Below are 20778 nucleotides of genomic sequence, written 5' to 3' on the forward strand. Positions count from 1 at the left end.
CCAAAGTACGGAAATAGTCAACAATCCAAAGGGAGTAGTATTATGAAGGTATTAAAAAATGAGCAATGCAAGGTTAGAGAATTGTATTTATTGGCATATAACCTGCTAGCAGTTGGCAGTTTATGTTCTTGTAAAAATAATTCAAGCTAAGCAGTTTCATGTTTTACATTTTGTTCCCTTACTGCACCCACAATGACCCGTCACCTTAAAACGCAGGTATACACTACCAAACCGTACCGTTAACGCCTCGACTCTGTCAAGCATCCTTCTTTTGATGCCAGTAATCTTGTTTGACATTTTTACCATTAGTTCTTTCATCCAGAGTCCGGCACTTCAAACACGTCTGTTTGTTTTATTACAATTCATTCTGCTTTTGCCCCTGAAAATTTTTTCTCATTCACCGTAAGTAATACGATACGTAAAACGTACAGCATACATGTACCACTGTTAAAAAATCCTCAAGTTGTGTGTTTATGTCTTTATGCTTCGCCGATAATGTCCTTGAATGCACCATAGTGGTGTGCTGTGACTCTCAAGACGCTGCACAGCTTAATAAATCCACCAAACGGAAGGAGCTGGTGTGTTAGTGGTCAGGAGCTGTATATTTTATACGTGAAATGTGTGAGGCATATTTAAGGATTTAACCTGGATTGTGGTGCGAGTGAACAATGGCAATTGAAGAGAGAAGTGGAGGGTTCTGGAGCTGAATCTAATCAAATAATTCCATATAACAGTCACTTGGAGGAGAACGTCAACGTCAAGATAGCAGGAGGGTTTGGACGGGGAGGAGCGAGCCGTATGTCAAAAATAGACATTTTTAGGGGCGTATCAATAACTCACGACTTTTGGCCTGCAACTTGTAATCAATCAAACTTGTAATCAATCAATGATCTAAACCACAGGTGCCGTGGATCCCAAATGTGCAACGGACTCACTGATTTATTTTTCTTGGTAAATTAGTTCTTCTCATTTTGGCACAATTTTTTTTACAACAGGTTTAAACTTTCTATGCAAAAATGTTTTTGTCACCAAAACCTTTTCAAAACCGCCAACTACAGTTGAGTATGTATTTGTTGTGTTTTCCCCCTTTGGTGCATGATTTGATAACTACCTATCTATCAATTTGTTAGTAAAAATGCCAAAAATGAATACTAAATACATTGATATTGTTTCATAGCGACAAGTGGCGCCCTCAGGGCAACCAAAACGCTGATGCGGCCCTCAATGGTTTGACACCCCTGGTAGAAACAGAGTGTGACAGCAGTGAAATTTTGATTGGGAATTAGACGTGCAGCAGGACAATTCCCTGAAGCACCCCACATTGTCTGCTATCACAAGTCAATACTTCCACTGCCTTTGAACTTCTTGGCTGAGCGTTCACTGGCTCGATGCGCAAACCTGTTTCCATAGATGGAAGAGATAAAACCATTGATCTCCACTTCAAATACGCTGTTCCTCTTGGGTATTACTGCCACAGGACCCATGAAAAGAAACGAGAGAACCTGTTAGACTTCCTGCTACCCAAATAAATACAAACAAGAAATGCATGTTGCTCTTTGAATGTGTGCTTTGTCTCATATGAAATACAATTAATTTACAGTGGGACCAAAATATTTGGGCATTGCCTAAAAACAAATTCAGCAATCCCTCGTTTATCGCAATAATTGTTTCCAGACATGACGAGTGAATTTCCGCCAAGAAGGATTCAATATTAATAAATTGAATATTTTTGTAGGTAGAGCACAGAAAACCTGTTTGACTTTCCAAATACAATTTTTACCATTATTGGAGCCCTCTAGACATAAAATAACACACCTATAGTCACCTATACACTCATATTACCCAATATATTAGCTATAATCTGAAAAAAAGCCATTTAAGACGTGCGTCCATGACTGCACACTGACCTTTTTAGCCGTTTTGAGTGCAGACCAGATTGCATTTTTTGTCTTTCTAAACTAATACTACTAATTTACAACCCGCAAGGCATGCTGGGAAGGCCAGGCGCACACTTTCAACAGGAAGTTACCCAACATGCTTTGCGGGTTACACATGCCAGTATTGTTTTGTGTGTTTAAGCTCTTATTTCGATTGGTGCAAAGTCCTGTGTGGTGCAGTTGTGTTATGTTTGGTTGCACCATGAGTGAGTTAGGCATTTGGGTTGATACCTTGATAATTGACAAGACATAGCAGCATAGCCAAAATTTGATTGTCAAAAATAGACATTTTTATGGGCGTCTCAATTACAGCGTTATTTGAGGTCTCAGAATATAAGACCTGCAAACAGCTGTGATGTAATGTAATGGGGGGAAAAAGCGGCTCAATCACAGACTTTACGGTCTGTTTCGGTGCAGTGCAAAGTTAGACTATTATGAGGTGCACGCCACGCTGAGCAAGAGGATTTTCAGGGAAGGAACGAGCCGGCATAGCATACGCTGGCGCCTGGATCCAGGAGCCTAATCCAGGCTTTAAAGACTGAACTCCTTGAAATTAAAACTAGCAAAATGCAACAAAATGCAAATCGCATCTCTCCATACAAGCTTATTTGGGGGCAAAAATGAATGACAAGTACGAAAAATCCATACATGTTTGAATATGCTTCGGTTAAGATTTCCGAATAGCAAAAAACTCCTAATGCAACCACAAACAATGTAATCCAATCAGCTGTTCGATCTACAGTAAACTGAACCTAAATAAAAAAGAAAAAGAAATATGTAATTACCTTTCATTTGATCCTGTTTGGTAATGATTTTGAACACGTGTTTGAACTCCTGGATGACAATTCCTGTGGTCCCCACATATGATGGACATTTGGAGCGAGCCACTGTGGAAAAGCAAAGTGATGACATAAAGTAAAGAAAGTAAAACTAAAGAACTTACCCAGAATGTCTTTTTTATATTTGTTGGACATTGTGCTAGATCTCTCTGACACACGCCTTAAATTCATAGAAATCCTATTTGTCGCATGACTTAGTTTGTACTGTAAATATCAGTCAAAGACTGTGTGTGAAGATCAGAGGTGTCCAAAATGTTTCCAGCGAGGGCCACATACTGAAAAACGAAAGGATGCATGGGCCCTTTGATATTTTGTAAACCAACACATGTAGATATGCTACAAAGTTATATACACTACATATACACACATATACATATATTTATTTATTATTTTTAACTACATCTCAGCTAGGTTAGGTAACAGTATTAGTATTAATTTTGCTTTTTTTTTTTTTTTTTTTTTTTTTTACATTTTTATATGTATATATTTTAAATTTTACAAACATTTGAACATTCTTCTTAAATAATCTTGGCAAATTTTCTTCTTGTAATATGACTTTATTCTAGGGATTCTCCAATCAGGGTTTTATGCTGCCAATTCCGATCATCCATGAGTGAGATCAGCCGATACACATACCGATCACATGGATTAACTGTACATTTTTCAATTTATTGGTCAGGGACACCGTTAGACAATGCCAAGGGCCCCTGGCAAATAGGTATTAAAAAATAAATTAAAAAAATCAACATTTGGGCAGATTGGGTTTTTTTTTGCCTTTATTTAGACTTTAAACAATTTTTGTACTGTTTGACACAAACCTGAATTTGAATGTGAATTTGATGTTTTGGAATAATATGACCACATGGGAAATAAACAATTATTTTTTTAGCTCAAGATAAGAAAATTTACAGAATAAATTCAGTGTCCAGGTTGCAGAGTTCTCCAACTTTCAGCACTATGAGAGCTCCATGACTGCAATATTTAAATTGTACACGACTTTACAGTATACACCAAGCAGATCTCCACTCAAACAGTGTGCCCATCGTCTTTATGCTATTTTGTGCTCATTTGTCATTATATAACGCCATGAAGTCTGAATTCAACAGTTATAATAAAAAACTGCTAAGAGTTGAAACAATATTCTTTGAGCCTTAAGTAAACAACTCAAAATCATCTGGGGAGGTAGGAGACCCCTGTGATAGCATCACCACCATAAGGCTGGACACACTGTGTGTTTATGTTCATGAAAACATGTAGTGTTTAGATGACAAGACATAATCAGTATAATGGCAACAAGAGAGTAAAGTTGTTCTGTGACACTTGAAAAAGTTAGTATGTACCCCATCATTGCCATATTATCATTTTTCATCCCCAATCTAATTTTCTTTTTTGTTTGCAATTTTTTTAATCTTAATATTACGACATTAAAATATATATTTTTTTAAAAATATTTCCACTTTGTGTTACTAAAATGACATGATTTTTCGTCATGTTATGAGTTTATTCTCATTAAAATACGACTTTTTTTCTCAGAATATTTCAACTTTATTCTTGTAAAATTACAGCCATTTTATTTTTATTTCTGATGGAGTTTTTTTAAAATGTATTTTCCAGCTATTTTCTTCTTGTAAATGTTCTTGTCGTAATGACTTTATTCCCAAAATATTTTGACTTTATCCTCGTAACATTACTTTTTCCGCAGCCTAATTTTCCAAAAATTATAAATTACAACTTTAGGGATCCCCCAGGACACCATCCGTATTCTCATTAGGAGCATGCCCCGACGTTGTCAGGCATGCGTACAAGCACGTGGGGGCCACACAAACTACTGAGAATCATTTTGAGTTGCTACAACGACATTTTAGCAAAATGGACCAGTGTGCTGCATCATTTTTTCACTTTCATTTTTGGGGTGTCTTTGATTTCCCCCCTCTATAGGGTGATCATTTTCATTTCTATCAAATGATGTGGCATCATTTTGTTCCTAATACATCACCCACTTACTGTATATTTGTATGCATTAACAGCGTCACATGAACAAAACATTTAAAGGGGACCTATTATACTAATTTTCAGGCCTTGAGTTCTGGACTCCTACCTCCCATCAGGTGATAAACAGCCTATTTCAGTTTAATTGTTGTGTACATATATAGGTACATACATACCGTACATACAGTACATATACACACACACACGCAATTTGCATTTTGCACATTTGGATCTTAATGAGGTTTTAAGTAGAGCTACAATATGCAAAAGCAAGAAGGGGGAGTGAGACAAAAAGCACTTTGAAAAAGTAATTTATTGAAAACAACAATTAAACTGAAATAGTTTATCAGCTGATCAAAAGTTCAAGACCACAGGCTATAAAAAACAAAATCTGCTTAAAATGTTCATTTTCTGTCAGGCATTCACTCTGTCATGCCCTCCTGATGGCCAAAGCTAAGAAGCTTTCTCTTTTTGAACGTGGTCAAATTGTCGAGCTGCATAAGCAAGGCCTCTCGCAGCGTGCCATTGCTGCTGAGGTTGGGCGCAGTAAGACAGTCATTACATTTTTTGAAAGATCCTGAGCATTATGGAACAAAAAAGTCAAGTGGAAGACCCATGCCCCCCCCCCAAAAAATCACACCTGCGCTGAGCCGGAGGATCCAATTGGCTGTCCATCAAGACACAGGGCGGTCTTACACCCACATTAAGGCCCTTACTGGTGCCGGCTGCAGACGGCATCTGCGAGTAAAGGGTTTAAAAAAAAAACAAACAAAAAACGAATTCAAAGACCTCGTCTCCTTCAACGCCACAAAACTGCCCGTTTAGACTTTGTCAGGGAGCATCAAACATGGGACATTGAAAGTAGAAAAAAAATGTATTCTCTGATGAGAAAAAATGTAACTTTGACGGTCCAGATGGCTTCCACTGTTACTGGCATGACAAGGAGATCCCACCTGAGGTGTTTTCTACCCGACACAGTGGAGGGGGGTCCATCATGGTCTGGGGTGCTTTTTCATTCAGTGGAACACCGGAGCTTCAAGTGATGCAGGATCGTCAAACGGCAGCTGCTTACGTGCAGATGTTGCAGCGGGCATCCCTCATGGGCCCTCGTCTGTGTGGTAACAGCTGGGTTTTTCAACAGGACAACGCTGCAGTTCACAATGCTCGCTTGACCAAGGACTTCTTCAGGGAGAATAACATCACTCTTTTGGACCATCCTGCATGTTCCCCTCATTTAAATCCCATAGAGAACATTTGGGGATGGATGGCAAGCGAAGTTCATAAAAATGGCCATCAGTTCCAGACAGTTGATGCCCTTCGTGAGGCCATCTTCACCACTTGGAGCAATGTTCCCACTAGCCTCCTGGAAACACTCACATCAAGCATGCCCAAACCAATTTTTGAGGTGATGAACAAGAACGGTGGAGCTACTCATTACTGAGTCCTACTGAGAACATTTTTTGTTCTGGTTTGGAGAGTTTTTTGTTATTTTTTGAGCGATGGTCTTAAACTTTTGATCAGCTGATAAACAGCTTCAGTTTGTTGTTTTCAATTAATTACTTTTTCAAAATGCTTTTTGTCTCTCTCCCCCTTCTTGTTTTTGCATATTGTAGCTTTACTTAAAACCTCATTAAGATCCAAATGTGCAAAATGCAAATTCGAGCAATTTTTCAACTGGTCTTAAGATTTTGATCAGGAGTGTATATACTGTATACAGTATATACAGTATATGGTGTTGGCACTGCACTGTTGTTGGTGTGTTCAGGTCAGAATAAAGTTTTAAAATACTATCAAGACTCTGGGGGGGATGCTATTTTGGTTCTGTCTGCTGTCATAACAGCAAGATGTGGCTTGACATGATGCGCATGCGTTAATGATGCTAAGAATTTTGACATAATTATTGAAATAAATTAGTTATCGCTGTTAATGCACTATTTTTGACAGCCCTATATTTTACACTTCAGATGCATTTGTGAGGTGTGAGGCATACCGAACAGAGATGGGGAGGGTTCTGGAGCTAGCTGAAGCTAGCAACATTCATTGCAAATGTTGATCCAAAACAAACGTTAACATTTTCGCCAATCACTTGTGACTCTGGAACATCCGTTCACTTTCACTGTTATGCAGGCGAAACACACAAAGTTTATATATCAAACTACAGTCCTCCCTGGCAACACACTCGGTCTCCAACTAACGAACACAATTGGTTCCAGATGACCGTTCTTAAGTCGAATTGTTCTTAAGTCGGGGAAAAGGTAATATTACCAATGATATAGGTACTACATGTACGTGTATACATATGCAGTATATGTGTATGTATGTAAATATGAGTTTGGATCCAATAGTAATATTAAACGACAATAATTAATGAAAAAAACAATAATAATAAAAATGATATAATAATACGTAATGATAAATGTTGTTTACCTTTCAAGAGGAGTGGTCGAGCATACGTCGTTGTGGTGGTGGAGGAGGAGGAGTTATTGAAAAAGGACAAATGGTCGTCGTCGTTAAACTCTTCTAAAAGAGGTAGTGTGGGTGGTGTAGAATTAAGCAGGCCTATTAACTCTTCATAAACTTTAATCACACGCTCTGTCCGGGTTATATCATACAGCTACAATTTAGCTTTCTCTCCCCAGTGTCTGTTGGTCCCATTAGCAGTGTCACAGTGCCCTCTACTGGTCAAGCATGTAGCAGTATAGATACTGATGGAGCGACTACAAGGCAAAATAAAATAAAATATAGACCAGTCGGCTTGTGTTCGTATCCGCGAATGTTCGCAAGTCAGATGTTCGTAAGTTGGGGACCTAGTGTATCGAGTTCGATTATCGCTCCCTTGCTCGATTGCGGCTTTTCAAAGATTAATTAATAAATGATCGCTGTTTCGTGGTTGACTAGGGCCTATTATTAGTCAAAAATATTGAAATACAAAGTTATATGTAGTATTCTGGCCACTGGGCGTCAGTAATGTTCCATTATTGAGACATGACATTAGATTACTGTTACACTGCATGGAGTCAGCCATGGCATGTCCGACATGATAACAGTGAAAAGTTATCCTCCAATTCAGTGTGGAAGTAGTAAGGCTTTTGTTTTCTTCCAACTCAGTTTTAAACTCTTTCTTATGTTACAATACAGTAAATAACTAGTTAGTGCACTAGCTTGCTAATACAGTATTTAAAGCCATGGCCAGACCTCTTGTGTCCTGCAGTGATCCCGTAGCCTGCGCATTACAGATGAGCAATGTGGCGTAAACAAAGGATAATAAGTGTAAAGGTGATGACAATAATCCTTCCTTTATCGTTTATATGTAGTTTCTTGTATTTGTATTGTACTTTATTGTATTTTATGATGTGAGGACTGCAGATGGAAATTAGCTATGATTAGCTATGAAATCTGGTGCAGACATCTTTTTAATGAAACTGCACACTGTCCTTAATAAACTAAACTAAACTAAATCGTGGTTAATTGGTTCCAGACCCGATTGTAATAAGTGAATTCTTGCAAAGTAGGATTCAGTATTACTAAATTGAATATTTTCGTAGTTGGAGCAGAGGAAACCTGTCTATGACTTTCTAAATATGGCTTTTAACATCATTAGAGCCATGTAGACATGAAGTAACACCCTATAGTCATTTTTACACTCTATTATTCTTGGTTTACATCACATTGCACGGGATCACTGCAGGGACAAAAGATGGCTGCCACTAGCATAGTAAGCTACCGAGGTAACTAGTTAGCCTCTCCAATTTACGTATTCTAAACTTAAAAATGTGTTTCAAACAGAGTGGGGACGAAGAACAAAGAAGCAAAAAACATACCACTTCCACACGGAATGTGAGTGGAACCTTTTTTCCCCACTCGAGCTCAGCCATGGCATGTTGGCTCAGCTCTTTTGGCTCAATAGCCAGTCTCCATGCAGTGTGAAAGGTAATGTAATCTAACGTCATGTCTCATAACATTACTGATGCCTAGTGACCAGAATACAACATATAGCTTGTCTTTCAATATTTTTTTTACTCATAATAGGCTATAGTCAACCACCAGCAGCTCTCTCTGCTGGCTCTCAAACGAAGGCAGTCGCATCTTTCCCCTCTCCTCTCCTCTCCCTTATCTTCCCTGCTTTGTTTCTATGTCTTGTTTTAGTCCGGTCTCATATTTTTTAAGAACCTCTGTCTGCACTGCTTTCCAAATCTAAATCATGGAATTGATCGACTGGTCTCTCCACACAATTGACAAGATCTTCTTGACAAAAAGCTTGGGTTCGGGGGAACCTGTCTGCCCTGGCGGAACGGTCACCACCGGGTAAGTGTTGACAGTTGGGGGAAGTGGAAGGTCATGTGCCCGACTATTCTCCTTTCCGTGGAGGACATCAAAGACATCTACCTATTCGGCACCATAACAGGTCTGGTGCTGTTTGGATTATGCACTGCCCTGGTGAATCGCAGAATTTGTAAGACGGAAGCAGCGGTTCAACGCACCCAACTGTCATGACTGATATGGTGTGTAATGTTGTTAGCACTCGGACTGTGAGTCACAACAAGGAAAACATCTTGGGGGAAGCTTTCGGCTCTGCAAAGGCAGATGGATCGGTTGAGAGACCAGAATGGACAAATAGAGTAGCCGGGTCTATTGGTATGCGGCAACTTGCACTAACCCAAACGATCGACTTAATCTGCATTTCAGCCTCCCCCCTCGGCCTATTCAAGGTCACAATTTCCCAAGACAAGCTCTGACCCCCTCCTACTCTGCTCATAATATAATGCATATAACTATAATAACACAATACATGCTCCTGTGGGGTTCAGTTGGTTTTCTTACGCACAAGGAGCATGGTTCTCACCTTGCTCCATATGTAAAACACATTGAGACAATTTCTGTTGTGAATTGGTGTTAAATAAATAACAAAAATGGCAAAAAAGTAGTTAAAGTAAAAGTGATTGAATGTAAGTGGTGATTTACCTGTCATGATGGCACCGTGGAAGTCTGCCTTCAAAAGCTTCTGCTGCACAGACAGTGGATTACTGCAAGAGCAACACACTTGTTGACTGAATGCAATGCAACTTTGTTATGCGGTGTGATAAGTATTTGGTCTGATTTTATTGGTCAAGTTTCCCCCTTCCAAAGATTTGAACAAGTGTTTAATGGTAGGTTTATTATAACAGTGCCAGACAAAATGTCAATAAATAGCCAGGAAAAAAAAACATTAAAGTTTGGTTAGGTTTTAGACAAGTACTCCTCAACTCTGTTATGTGGATAACCTGTCACAGAAAGTCACAGTCAGCAAGAAAAGCATTAGTAAGACACTTGGCTGTAATGGATTGAGATCCTGCTGTGCCCGCAAATAATGTTATTATTTCAGGGTTTTTTCTGTGCCCGCAAATAATGTTATTATTTCAGGGTTTTTTTTTTTATCTGTCCCTTAAAATATTCTTAGTATAAAAATGGACTGTTATAATATATACGGAAATATATATAACAGAAATATATACAGTATATAACTTCTTACATTTGCTTTACTATATCACAGTGGGCCTTGCATCCTTTCATTTTTCAATATGTGGCCCTCAATGGAAAAACTTTGGACACCCCTGCTTACAGAATAGCAGGGGATCAAATACTTTTAACCACTGTGTTGTTATAGATGTGGCCAGAAAATTATAAATGTGCATTAATTTCATACTAATTTTGGTCCATCAATAAGTTATTTGATCTGCTTTTCTAGGATGGAATGATTATACACATGATTAAGAATCTTTCATGATTTTTAAAAAACAAGAATTGGATGGACAAGGTTGGATTAGTTTTGAATATTCTCTCATTTACACAGAGTCAAAATTATGCATACAGACTGAAATATATACACACACCCCGATGGATATTTGGTTAATGTCACTTAGCAAGACTGACCTCAACCAGTTGCTTCCTGTAGCCATCAACAATTTCCTGGCATAATTCTAGCTGGATATTTGACCACTGACTCTCATTGACAGCATTGGTAGAGTTTATTTCAATGGGTTGGTTTCCTGTCGTGGACCCGACCTAAACACAGTCCACAAATGTTCAATAGCGTTGAGGTCGCTTCTTTGGTAAGAAACTAGATAGGCCCCCTCTCAACAAAGGAGGTGGTTTGCACCGTCACATATTGTCTACTCCTAACAATGTCCTGATATCTCCCCCCAATGATCGTATCCTTCTTTTAAATTTACAGTGAAACCTCAGTTAGCATGTTTTTCGTTTAATGCACAAAATATGCACCAAAATTTTTCCTTGATTTGTATACATTTACACTGCATACACATCGTACAATATGGCAGGCGTCTTGTCATGTTATTAATACGCTACAACTTTTCTGAATGTATTTTTATCACAAAACATCCTCGTTAGCATCCTATTAGCTTGCTAATACATGGAAACACGAAGCGGAAGTCAGTTCGATTTGTCTACATTGTCATCAGCGCTTGACTCTATAGTTCTTTGCTAACTTACAGATACGTCACAAAAATGTTAACACAAAACACGTTTTATAGTTTTACAATTAATACATGCATAAAGCAACTCCAAATACATATAAATGATGAATTAAAGGATAAATGAACATTTAAAAGGAAAACTACACTTTTTTGTCCTGCTGCTGAACCCAAGTTGGTTTCAGCTTGAGGTCACAAACAGATAGCCAGAAATTCTCCTTAGGGATTTTTCGGTGGACAAGCTTTACTTTTACGGCAGATGTAATGGGACACACCTTCCAAAAAGTTCAACTTTTGTCTCCTCAGACCACAGAGTATTTTCCCAAAGGTCTTGGGGATCATCAAGATGTTTTATGGCAAAATTGAGACAAGTCTTAACTTTCTTTTAGTTCAGCAGTGGTTTTTGTCTTGGAACTCAGCGATGCAGACCGTTCTTGCCCAGTATCTTTCTTATGGTGGAGTCATGAACACTGACCTTAACTAAGGCAAGTGAGGCCAGCAGTTCTTTGGATGTTGTTGTGGGGTATTTTGTAGGGATATCTACTATGTTTATGCTAAAGTTTTCTTATATTTTCCCACCATATTTGGTGGACTTTGAATATTTTGAAGGGCCAAAGGGGTGAGTTTGGGAAGATCTTGGAATGAATTAGGCTATTTACATGTATTTTACGCTTCGTATAACGTAAAAACCCTATAACGTAAACGCTCTCGGAACGGATTATTTACGTTGTAGAGGCGTCTACTGTATTTAAATTTGTTTGATGATCTGAGACATTTAAGTGTGACAAAAAAATAAAAAGATCAGGATGGAGGCAAACACTTTTTCATACCACTGCACCTTAAAAGCCCCAATAGGTCATTTACCTTGTTGGATTTAATCCACCACAAAGGTCAATTATATACTGTCTCCAGAGGTCATGCAGAGGCAGGAAAAGCTCATATCTGCAGAGATAACGACAAAATCGGTGTCACTGGGAAACAAATTGGATGAATGTTAAGCAACATGTTGGCAGAAATGCAGTGTGATACTGTTTTACCATCATACCTAGTCTGTGTCCATACTTGCAGTTCAAAACTCTGACCAAAACAAATATAAAGAAGATACATGGCGTGCACATTGTGTATGGTTCCTTTAGCATTCACAGTGGCATTTCTGTCATCGTAGACAAGACTGTGCTGTAAAAAGTTCTATATAAAGTCACATGTTGCTTGAACAGCTTTTAGAGTCTGCTGGGTTTTTTGCTTTGAACTCTGGTCCCATTTGAGCTGGAGTGCGCCACACTGCACCGGGGTTCAATTGCAAGTCGACACCCTCCCCTCCAAGAGGTCTTCACTTTCTTTGGTGCACATCAGGGTTTAGCGAATGGCATTGAAACTTGACCAAATGAAGCACAATAGCGGAACAAACACTTTTAAAGTGTTTTAATCAGAGCAAACATGACAAGCGTGAACACAGAATTTGCTCCACAACTGACCTCTGGTGTTCAGGCTTTATATGGAAGATCTTCAGTGCCCTCTTTTGCCGAGCATTTAATCCTTTGGCTCTCTTATTCATAACTTTCTTGCTTTTCTTTGGTCGGGAGTAATGCAAGAGCACTGCCTTGTGACACAACATATTTTTTACATCATGACGTGGATGTAGCTCAATGCTGTTCTTCAGGAATGCTTGGGTGAAGGACTCAGCTTTGTAGCGAATTTGAGACTAGAAAAAGAGATAAAGAAGATAATAGAATAGAGCTGCAACAATTAATCAATGAATTTTTGATTAACTCATTCAGTACCAAAGATGTATTTGTATAAGTTATTACAACCCCAAATGCCCGATCCCAACAACCAAGAGCAATTTATACGTTTTTTGCGCGAGAGTCAAAGGGGAGGTGATGACATAACTCTCCACTAATGCGTGTCACTTTCAGAGCAATTTTAAGTCATAAAAACGGCCTCAAGGTGGCAGAAGTGCACTTGGTAAGAGCTCAGCAGCAATCGTAGATGGAAAAAAATCACACGACAGGAAGGAAGGAGTAAGAGAGCGTGGAGGAGTGTAGCATGCAGAAGGTAACTCATGCCAACGCACACACATAGTTCAGTTCCAAAGGTGAAAATTGTAAATACTTCATGGTGTTATATTTGTCAACAAATTATTATTTTTGATGTAAAACAACCCCTTGTTTCTAGTAAGCCTGTTTAAGTTTAGGATTTATAAATGCACAGCCATCGACATAATGTAGTATGTAATTTAGTCTTCGTAAAGTAACTATTATTTCACTCTTTTTCCAGTAAATAGTTAGTCTAGGATGGATAACTCATCTACAAAAGCACCATCATGTAGTCCATCAGACCCAAGAAAATACAGTTTGTTCCTTTGCACAATGTGAACTTAAGAAATAAAACGGTTGATTATCTAAAAAATGTAACCAATCGGTCGTTCATTATTTAGTGAAGTGTTTTACTTTCTCTTGTGTATTTATAATCGCTTTTTAACCAAGCAAAAATGTTTTTTCCCGATTGCTCGATTCATCGAAAGATTTTTCACTAAGATCCTCAATTAATAAAATATTCGATAGCTGCAGCCCTAAGAGAGTTTAATTCGGAATGGTTTTCACTGCCAATGACCCCGGCTTATCCATGTGCTTGATATGTGACGAGAAATTAGCAAACAACAAAAGCATGTAACATTGAAAGACATTTTTAAAGCAAACACTCAGTTCTTTATGAAAAAGTACCAAAGTGCAGATGGGTGTAAGAGAATGATTTCAGAATTACAGTTATAACTCATTACATCGTGGTTCGAACATCGCTCCCTCACTCTATCGCTGTTTTTCTAACATTCATTAAATATACATGATTGCTGTGTGGTGGTTGACTATGGCTTAGTATTAGTCAAAAATAAGCATATTTAAGCAAAAAAAAGCTTCTTCAAAGCAGCTCTGCTCTGAAGAAGCGGATGAAGATGAACGCTCCAAACTCAACTATAGCTGTGAGTGTTGTTGAGATCTTAAGGACGTTGAGCCATTCACAGATGGTGAATTCATGAAACAATTGTTGATAAAAATATCAGAACATCTATTCACCAAATTCAAAAATAAACAGGAAATTCTTCTGAAAATGAAACCAAAGCCTCTCTCTGCAAAGACCGTCAGGGACAGGACCAATAGAATGGCAACAAATATCTCCAGTAGGCAAATTGATGGCATTCATTAAGTGCAAGCATATTGAAATGCCTGTGATGAGTCACGTGATGTAAATAATATTGACCAAACAGCACTGCTTTGCGGATATGTGAACTCTTATGGCCTTTTTCTATGTTAAAGTTGACTACGCTTTGTTTTAGTTTTACAGAAATTCGGAAAGGACTAAAAAAGGCCCACAGAGTTGAGTGTTGAAATGATTCTATTTCCAAGGAGGCCTACACACGCACTCTGCACTTCTGATAGTTGATTTGTGTTGGAACAGGTAAAATTTTAAAAAAGATTAAAACTTTTAAAAGTTTATAAAACTGTGGAATGTTTTGTGGCTTCTTTACTAAAAGCACCAAAAAAATTCAGCGAAACAGCGAACCTGCAAAAGGTGAACCGCAACAGAGCAAAGGGAACACTGTATATGAAAGTAACCATGGCCTTTGCCCAGCCTCTACTCGCTACTGCAACCTGCTGTTCCAATTCAACTTTTCAATGACATCAAAATCGTATAAATTTATATTTATTGGTTTCACAACAAATAATGCCAAGGATGTGATCTGCTCACCTTAACACCAAGAACTCTCACCAAGTCAGGAGGAATCGTCTTGTGCACAGCAACTTCTGTTGGAGAGATGTGGTGTGAATGGCAATTTTACAACACAGCTGTGAACTGTCTCTCAACCTGTGCACTTGCCTACTTAAATCTGTTGAGTGCATAAGCGAGTTCACACTGAGAAGTATGGCAAAATGTAGTACACTGTAAGTAGTCGCAACGCAACGTTTGGTTTCGAATTTTGCAGCTCCACTACATCACGTTTTTTCAAAAATATATGAATTAATACAGCCTATTATTAGTAAAAGCAAATGTACATACTTGATAGCAATGTTACATAATTTTGTAATACGTAAAATCAAGTCTGTGATTAATTCTATCTGATAAAGCATGACTTGAACTTTAATTTGATACCCAAATCAGTGCTCTGCCCCAAATATTAAAAGATGTTAGAGCAGATTTTATACCGGAAAATAGTGCCTTTGGTCCCTGTTGCTTTAACACTGAGTCAAGAAAAAAGCTGTGATTGACCCACGGACCTTGGCAAGTACAACCGTACTACAAAATATACTGCTCAAAAAAATTAAAGGAACACTTCGAAAACACATCAGATCTAAACTGGGGGGGAAAATGATCTTGAATATCTTTCCTGATAATAAGTGGGTGATGTATTAGTAACAAAATGATGCCACATCATTTGATAGAAATGAAAATGATCACCCTATAGAGGGGGGAAATCAAAGACACCCCAAAAATGAAAGTGAAAAAATGATGCAGCACACTGGTCCATTTGGCTAAAATGTCATTGTAGCAACTCAAAATGATTCTCAATAGTTTGTGTGGCCCCCACGTGCTTGTTCGCATGCCTGACAACGTCGGGGCATGCTCCTAATGAGACTACGGATGGTGTCCTGGGGGACCTCCTCCCAGATCTGGACCAGGGCATCAATGAGGTCCTGGACAGTCTGAGGAGCAACCTGGCGGCGCCGGATGGACCTAAACATAATGTCCCAGAGGTGTTCTATTGGGTTTAGGTCGGGTGAACGTGGGGGCCAGTCAATGGTATGAGTTCCTTCATCCTCTAGGAACTACCTGCATACATTAGCCACATGAGGTCGGGCATTGACGTGGACCAGGAGGAAACCAGGTCCCACTGCACCAGCGCAGGTTCTGACAATGGGTCCAAGGATTTCATCCCGGTACCTAATAGCAGTCAGGGTGCCATTATCTAACCTGTAGAGGTCTGTGCGTCCTTCCAGGGATATGCCTCCCCAGACCATGACTGACCCACCACCAAACCGGTCATGCTGGATGATGTTGCAGGCAGCATAACGTTCTCCACGGCATCTCCAGACCCTTTCACGTCTGTCGCATGTGCTCAGGTTGAACTTGCTCTCATCAGGGAAGAGCACAGGGCACCAGTGGTGTAGTTGCCAATTCTGGTGGTCTATGGCAAATGCCAATCAAGCTCTACGGTGCTGGGCAGTGAGCACAGGGCCCACTACAGGACGTCGGGCCCTCAGGCCACCCTCATGGAGCCTGTTTCTGACTGTTTGGTCAGAAACATTCATACCAGTGGCCTGCTGGAGGTCATTTTGTAGGGCTCTGGCAGTGCTCATCCTGTTCCTCCTTACACAAAGGAGCAGATACCAATCCTGCTGAGGGCTGAAGGGCCTTCTACGGCCCTGTCCAGCTCTCCTGGAGTAACTACCTGCCTCCTGGAATCTCCTCCATGCGTCCAGGTACCGCAGTGATGCCCTGGTCCAGATCTGGGAGGAGATCCCCCAGGACACCATCCGTAGTCTCATTAGGAGCATGCCCCGACGTTGTCAGGCATGCGTACAAGCACGTGGGGGCCACACAAACTACTGAGAATCATTTTGAGTTGCTACAATGACATTTTAGCAAAATGGACCAGTGTGCTGCATCATTTTTTCACTTTAATTTTTGGGGTGTCTTTGATTTCCCCCCTCTATAGGGTGATCATTTTCATTTCTATCAAATGATGTGGCATCATTTTGTTACTAATACATCACCTACTTATTATCAGGAAAGATATTCAAGATCATTTTTCCCCCAGTTTAGATCTGATGTGTTTTTGAAGTGTTCCTTTAATTTTGTTGAGCAGTATATATCATAAGTTAGGCTGTGAAAATCTGTTTTAAAAGTCGACAGAGTAGCCATTTACATTTTTCATAGTCAAAAATTCCAGGGAAGAAAATCAAGTGTGTATATGAAATCAATCATGTATATGCCTCACACTGCAGTGCAGCAGCACACTGTGTATTCATTTTCACCACACACTAACCACATGAAATACCTCGCTATCATCGATGACAGGAATGTATCAAATCTACCATCCACTCCATATTTGTGAAATTCTATATTTTCTTCAGCATGATTTTGTTACAATATCTAAATTATCCATATTTTATTTGCTTTTATATTTACAATCAAGGCATCCATATTGAAAATAGGACAATGCAAACACCACATGTAGTAATTCCAGGTAAAAAAAAACAAACAAACAAAAAACAGATCAATCTTAATTACATTTAATCGGCAGAGAAATATCAAAGTGAATTAATATCCTCTAACCAGGGGTCACCAACACAGTGCCCGCGGGCACCAGGTAGCCCCCCACGACCAAATGAGGCACCCGTAGGCCGGCTTTTCATTCAGGTTTACCAGTTAATGTGAGAACACTAGAAAGAAATGTATTCTGAAAAAACATAAAATGTGAGTTGTGGTAAATGTTTTGGTAAAACAAGCATATTTTATTTGTTTGGGTTGAAATAAGGTATGAAAATCATTTCTACAAAAATGAGTAGCTCGTGGCCATTTTCATTTTCTAAAAGTAGCTCTCGCAACAAAAAACGTTGGTGACCCCTGATATATGCCTTTTATCTTGTCCTGAAACTCCGATTCATGAGTTTGAAAGACTTAAAGGGATAGTTCTGATTTTTTTGACATGAAGTTGTATGACATCCCCATCAGCAGTGTAGTCCATTAACAGCGACTTATCCCCCACTTGGTCTCCTAAGTCCAGTTCTGGTCGGATTTTGGTGATGAAGAACGTAGTTCTGCTATGTTGCTGGGGACATTTAAGTCAAGAGTTTGGCTTCTGAAAACAATCTGCATTCAAAATAGTAATACATTTGCATCACAAAAATTGCTGCTAAAAAAAAAAAATAAAATAAAAATCAGACCTCACAAAACGCTTTGCATTATATTTGTCTCCCGCCCTATCGCTTGTGCATTCATGTGTATGTGATGAACACACTCGCGGTAATACCACTCTTCTTCTGCGACGGAGCACCGCGTCCATCTCATTTATGTATGTGTTCCACAGTGGAAGCACAGATCTGTACTAATAAGTCTGGATACACCATACGTCGCACACGCCCGTGCAAGCCGCTGAAGCCACAGAGAGGCCATCTTTCCACTCACATCTCGTACGTAGCAGACTACATTCGCACAGCGTAATAGTGTACAAAGCAGATAAAGAAGCTCGCAGAAGATCTATATTTTAAATTAAAAAGCGGGGAGATTCTCCCATTCCTTCAAGTAACGCAATCTTCGTCCCTTAAAAACGATTTGATACGTTATTCTCTATCTTTTGGCTATATTAAATGTACTTTTCCCCTTCCAATTCTCATTGCCTTTGGGACAAAATTCTACTCTGCACCCTGGCTCAGCACTCCCCTATAGCAATGCATAGTTTTACTCCTCTAGAAAGAGATTTTAATTTTAACTGCATCTCCCATCCCTTTTTTTCCACTAAAATCCATGGTCATGATCCTTTACTTTTTTTTTCTTACTTTCATACAATTCACTATGCTCTCATCTGTACAAAATATGAATCATAAAAGAGAGTGACTTTGGACAAGTTTTAAAATCATTTAACATTTTGCTGATTTTTTTTGTTTGTGTTACGAAATAGAAATAACCTCTTTTCTGATATAGAAATATATTTTAACAAAAACCACAGGAATAATATGTAATATAATATGTAATAATTTATAAACATCGTCTCCATATGGGGGTTCATTTTAAATTCGGGTAAACAAACAAAAAAAAGTATTTGGTTATATTTGCAAGCAACCGCAAATTATTTAGTAGTCTAGTGGCGGTTGTTTGTTTACATTTCCCCCACGGCCTCCTATGTAAAGCCGTTATGTTATGACTCAGGTATGGTATGATAGACAGAATTTTAAAAAATGATCATACCCGAGTCCTTATGACTAAGCTCAAGCACGCCTGTTGTGCGAGGTTAGTCTGGAGACTAACCTTGCATTTAGTGTGAGTGGGTAACAAACTAACAACAGACTTAACAACTCACAAGTTCTCACATAAGTTATTGTCCGAGAAGTGTTTCTTGTGAGGGGTAATATGGCGGCCGCGTGGCTTCAGAAGTCATTGACCAATGGTGTATCCAGATATATAATACATATCAGTGCTCTCTCCAGGCAGCCTACAAAATTTTTTAAAGTCAACAGATGTCACATCACTGAGCATTGCGCTCTAAAGTGTTTGGTGTCGACATTAGTAAGTGAGGCGTCACTAACCCATCAATACTCTGTATCGCATTATTGTATTTTAGTCTGTATCATGTTTGCTGCGTTATCGTATCGCTAACATGCGTTTGGCGGTCAATATACGCATGCGCACCATTATACGTAGGCGCCATTGCATTGCTTACCCTCACTTTCAACTTACTGAAACAAGACTGCGTTAATTCTACTCACCATCCATGTCTACGCTGATATGTGTTGTTGATTTTCCGAGAAAGTCCCGTTAATTACTTCACACGAGAGATGTTGTTACGTGCTCTTCTAGGTGGTTTTCTTCTTCTTCGGTATCTCCTCTTCTTCTACTGGACGTGAATGTCTTCGCTCAAAGCTAATGTCGCCCTCTGTCGTCAATGGCGCGTATTTGGAATATTTTCTGTTTAATGTTAATACTAAACAATGCATCAATATTAAAACAGCATTGCAATATTTTCAGGAAATATACATTGCATTATAGTAACATTTCAGTAAAATCAAATAATAGTTTGACTGTTCACTTGAAAATTATTTGTCCATATAAATGTCTTATATTGTCTGTAACTTTATACTTTTACATGTACCATACTTAACTGCACAACTTTTAATATTAGTACCAATGTTATTGTTGATCGAATTGTTATGATCGGGCCGGCCTGTACTTCTATTTTACCATAGTTTCAGAAGAAAATATTTACATTTCTAATGATCATCGGCATCATAGGCAAATTCCATATTCATAAATCCAGAGTGATGTAATAAAAAAAACAAATATTTATGGGTTTTCTTCTAAACTAAAATATTATGTGTCACTGAAGTTGATAATTAAAAACAGAAAGGCAATGAGAACCTTTCATACATTGGAGAACATGATAAAAACAATTCATATTAAAAAAAACATAGGTGATATGTTGTTTTCATTTAGATTTTTTGTTTTCAAGTTATCCCTCGTACATTTTTACACTTGTTTTTTGTCTTTTTGTTCATGTTTCCACCAATATTGTTTTATAAGACTGCATTTTTGGTTTGTGTATGTACAGTTCTGTACCACTGTTTGTAGCTTGCAATAAAAAAAATCTTACAAGGAAAACGAAAGTATAGATTAGAAGCAAAGTGCTTCTAATCTATAACTTCTTATTTTTATTGGACTGTAATTTTTTGGATTAATCAACCAGGTTATCTGAAAGGCTGGTAGGACTTAATTTAAGGAGGCTGGGTAAATGAATGCACTGTTTTGTGTGTTATGTAGCATGTAAAATACTTA

At 38.7% G+C, this 20778-nt stretch overlaps 1 protein-coding gene across 1 annotated transcript; it reads right to left on the minus strand.

Annotated features, from left to right (window-relative positions):
* Positions 1-73: 73 nt before the first annotated feature.
* Positions 74-19849, minus strand: pop4 (POP4 homolog, ribonuclease P/MRP subunit). Its single transcript, XM_054770872.1, has 7 exons — positions 19716-19849; positions 14980-15035; positions 12711-12937; positions 12100-12177; positions 9728-9789; positions 2723-2824; positions 74-1468 (listed from the first exon to the last, which is right to left on the minus strand). Exons 1-7 carry the CDS (start codon positions 19720-19722, stop codon positions 1332-1334), a joined length of 669 nt encoding a protein of 222 aa, XP_054626847.1. The 5' UTR covers positions 19723-19849; the 3' UTR covers positions 74-1331.
* Between the last annotated feature and the right edge of the window lie 929 nt (positions 19850-20778).

Source organism: Dunckerocampus dactyliophorus, chromosome 3 (genome assembly GCF_027744805.1).
Source record: "Dunckerocampus dactyliophorus isolate RoL2022-P2 chromosome 3, RoL_Ddac_1.1, whole genome shotgun sequence".
Classification (NCBI taxonomy): Eukaryota; Metazoa; Chordata; class Actinopteri; order Syngnathiformes; family Syngnathidae; genus Dunckerocampus; species Dunckerocampus dactyliophorus.